At 44.4% G+C, this 3,829-nt stretch overlaps 1 protein-coding gene across 1 annotated transcript; it reads right to left on the bottom strand.

Annotated features, from left to right (window-relative positions):
* On the bottom strand, window positions 1-2,484 carry dap1b (death associated protein 1b). Its single transcript, XM_041951052.1, has 4 exons — window positions 2,327-2,484; window positions 1,105-1,201; window positions 666-732; window positions 1-532 (listed from the first exon to the last, which is right to left on the bottom strand). Exons 1-4 carry the CDS (start codon window positions 2,394-2,396, stop codon window positions 416-418), a joined length of 351 nt encoding a protein of 116 aa, XP_041806986.1. The 5' UTR covers window positions 2,397-2,484; the 3' UTR covers window positions 1-415.
* Between the last annotated feature and the right edge of the window lie 1,345 nt (window positions 2,485-3,829).

Below are 3,829 nucleotides of genomic sequence, written 5' to 3' on the forward strand. Positions count from 1 at the left end.
TGACATGCAATGTAAGTTTTTTTTATTAAATCTAATAAGTGCCAAGCAATACATAGTGAAGATTTCACTGGAAAAAAAAAACTGTCTCAAAAGACCCACTTTACACCCCCAAACAGTCACATTAAACATACCCAAATGCCATCTCTTTTCCGTCAGCTGGTAAATTCAACTACAGCATTTCTTACAACACTAGAGAAAGGCACATTAAATGCTGGTTTACAGTATTCTCACAGATAAGCACAGCCTGGAAAAGCTCATTTTCTCTTCTAAATACAGAGCTCGATGAAAGCTTTCTTTCCGTCAACACTTCACAGACAACCCTTCAGTCCCCTCGCGTGTCTCACACTTTATGTTCGTCGTTCACGGTTGACTCAACACGGCTCCCTCCGGGGCCGTTCTGAAACGCATGCGCCGCTCAGAACTTCCTCGGCTGCTGGATGAAAAAGGTCCGGGGCGAGTGGGACTTCTCCACCGCAGGCCGCACCTTGCTGTGCCTCACACTCACCGGAGTCTCTGGAAAGTCATGGCTCAGCTGCAAACACATCAGGTAGGGAAGTTTATTACCCACAAGGCACTGGGGCCTGAGAGGCGACTAAATAATCCAGTTTGAAACCTGTTGTGCAAAGTTAGAACCGGCTTCTTAGAAAGGGGATGCTTTTGTTTACCTTGTCGAGAGTTCCTGCCAGAAGAATGCCAACTTGTTGCATCCTGTTGGAGGTGGCAAGGGACCTGCTGCAAGAGCACACGTTTCAAACATCAGTTTCTCTTCAATTTAAAGCAAATTCCAGGAGTCTGGTCAAAATGCTGCTGGGTATTCTTTGAGTTTACACTGCAAACAAGGGCTGCAATTAACATTTACTTTCAATAACAGTGAATCTGCTGATTATTGGCTTTAATGGCTTTAGGCTTTAGACAGACTCTTCATCTACTATCAGAAATGCAGCATTTAAGATGCTGCAACAAACAAATGTCACATTTTTGCTGGAAAAATGACTCACTTATTAAAACAGCTGGCGATCAATTTCATTCCAGTCGACTAATCATGGCAGCTCTACTTCAAACCCATGTCTTCCATGTTGTAGATGCAGCAGACCTTGGCCTTACCTCAGTTTATCAGACCTCTTGGTCTCTTTCTCCGGAGTCCCATGGGTGGCACTCTCTTCCAAGCTTTTCTTGGCCACCCGTTTACCTCCAGCCTTCACTGTTGACCCAGAGAAGAAAGGTTATCTGATGAAGCAGTATTCTGTATGCACCCCTGCTGAATCCTCCACAGCAACAACAATCTGAACATTTTGAGAAACTCCAGCTGCTTTTGCTGTGCTGTGACGCTGTTAAAATACTAAACAGATGGTCAAAGTCTGGTAGCAGGTCATTGCTCGACAGTCACTTCAGTGGCCTACATCTTAAACGGTTGTTTGCAACCTGGGGGTCGGGGATAATCTGAGAAGTCACAAGGGGATTAAAACAGCGAGAAAGAAAAACACTTCCCTTTTGCAAAACTACATTTTTCTGACTTTTCTTGATCTCTAAGTTTGAGGTCCCGCCCTTTTAAACCCCTTTAGACTTCTAACAAATATTAAAATGAAAGAAAAATAAATAAAGAAAATCACTTTTAGGAGAGGTCATGTCCACACTGAAGCCAGGGCCTGAGATGTGGGGTCACACATGTACGCTTTGCTTCATTTTAAAGGGGTCAAAAGTGAAAAAAAGATGGAAGCCACTGATTCAAAGGATTTGACATTACAATGTAAAAAAAAAAAAAATGTATCTCAGAAGTTTCACATAAATGAAGTGCAATGCTCACTTTAGACAGCATTCAAGCGTGCCTGCATGCAAAAGGAGGCAGATTGCAAATAATACAGAAAACAGTGAAGAGTCAGTTTAAAGTGACAATAACGAGCAAATGCAAAAGGAAAATAAACCGCACGACAAAACTAGAGTTAACCACGGTGCAGGATTGTGCGTTAAACTGTGCATATCTGCGGGTTTGAGCAGCGGGGACACCGTGTTACTTTCACCAGAGGCCTGCGGGAAAACAAAAGCATGTGCGTGAAAATCACTGCAACAGAGGATCAGCCCGACTCACGCAGTTATCACGGAAATCAACAGATCGCTTAGTTTCCAGAGGCACGACTGCACAAAGTACGACCAGGCGAGGAGAAAAAAAGCGGATGAAACAGTCTGGAGGGGAGTTTGGTCGCGATGTGCACGCATCCCTGTCGAGGTCGAGCAGCGAAGAAAAACAACAGCGCTTCGGCTCCGTGTGGAAAAAAAACACACACAGAAGAAATAAAGGAGTGGAAGTGGGAGCGAGCGGCGGGCTTACCTGCAGGAGGGTGACCAGCCTTCAGCACGGGAGCCTCCTTCGCCCCACATTTGGACAGCTGCTGCACCATTTCTCCAAACTTTTCCCGGAGGACGAGAAGCAAACAGGGACCAAACTGTCCCGAACGCCCACTTCGCTGCTTTTATTCTCAAAGCCGGACGACGTCAGTGCGGCTGCAGGAAGCCCGCAGCCGGAGAAACGCCTGTCCGAGCCGCTCACCGCTGCTGATCCTGGACCAGCGACGGCTCGGATTCATCACTCACTCCAAAAAAATGCGCCAGAGACATGTTTATGTGCATCAACTTCAGTCTCTCTAAGATTTTTATTTTCTTCTTTTCTTTGTCTCTTATTTTGAAAATCTCGGGGAAACAATAACTCCACCCGCCATCCAACAGCAACAGAATGAGTACTGAGTTTCAATGGAGTTCAAGTGTTTTGAAACTGTCAATATTTCTATAAAGTCAGCATATGAAGCAAGTCAGTACAATATGCAGTGCTTCACATTTACTTCTTCATCCTTGAAGTAAACACTGATGGTGTTTATTTACTTTAATAAATCCCTGTTGATCTTTATTCTGCCTCACTGAGTCTTTCTTAAAGCTCATCATGAGGTCTTGCTTGCTCATGAGTGTCATTGGACTTAGTGATGCCCAAACACCCTCAAATGTGAACACCTCACATTTGGCTTCCAGCCCGCTACTGCTTTTACACATAATACAGATCATTGGTGTCTTCAGTGTGTCCTCTGTAGCTCCACAGCAGGTTCATTTCAGTCTGTGCTTTCAGAGGTTTGAAACTCAGCCTTGCAATAGTCAAGGTTTTTTTTTTTTCAGTTGTTAAGTCACATTTCCCTGTAAGAGTTCACGTTTTCTAAAAGTCTTCACACAGTCTGTACAACAGGAGTCAATGTGAAGTAAACTGAGGATCATTTTTCATTTCTTTCACACAAAAACTGTTTCCTTGCTCAAACTCAACCACCACCGCAACTCCGTATTCAAACTCCAGGTCCTGACCTTACATCGCAAAGTTAATGCAATTTGCTGCTAATCACAGACTAGTTCAGAGCCCATTCAAGCACGGTGTCACTTTTCCTTCCACCTTACTCTCCGTCCCTCAACCCCACAGAGATACTCATCTCCTCGTGCAGGTGGAAAGTTCATGACCAGCAGCCACACGGTCAGATGCCCTTCTCAGACGAAGTGAACAATGGGTGTTTGGACATATCTGCAGAAGATTAGCAGGCATGCATCAGGCTAGATTCTGTCAGGTGAATTAAAGAGGACATGAGGTGTCAGTGAGTGTTGTGGCCAAATGCAGAAGACAGGGTTCACTGCTGTATTTCTATGTCTGTAGCTATCCCACACAAGTATGATGTATGGTTTTGTACTGCATTACTGACTTTGGTTTCATTTAGTGCATTACTCTGCAAGAATGGCAACAAATAAAGCCATACTGCAGCATTTCTGTGACAGATACTGCAGCATAATCCATGCAAACAGACAA

This window comes from Chelmon rostratus, chromosome 13 (assembly GCF_017976325.1).
Source record: "Chelmon rostratus isolate fCheRos1 chromosome 13, fCheRos1.pri, whole genome shotgun sequence".
Classification (NCBI taxonomy): domain Eukaryota; kingdom Metazoa; phylum Chordata; class Actinopteri; order Chaetodontiformes; family Chaetodontidae; genus Chelmon; species Chelmon rostratus.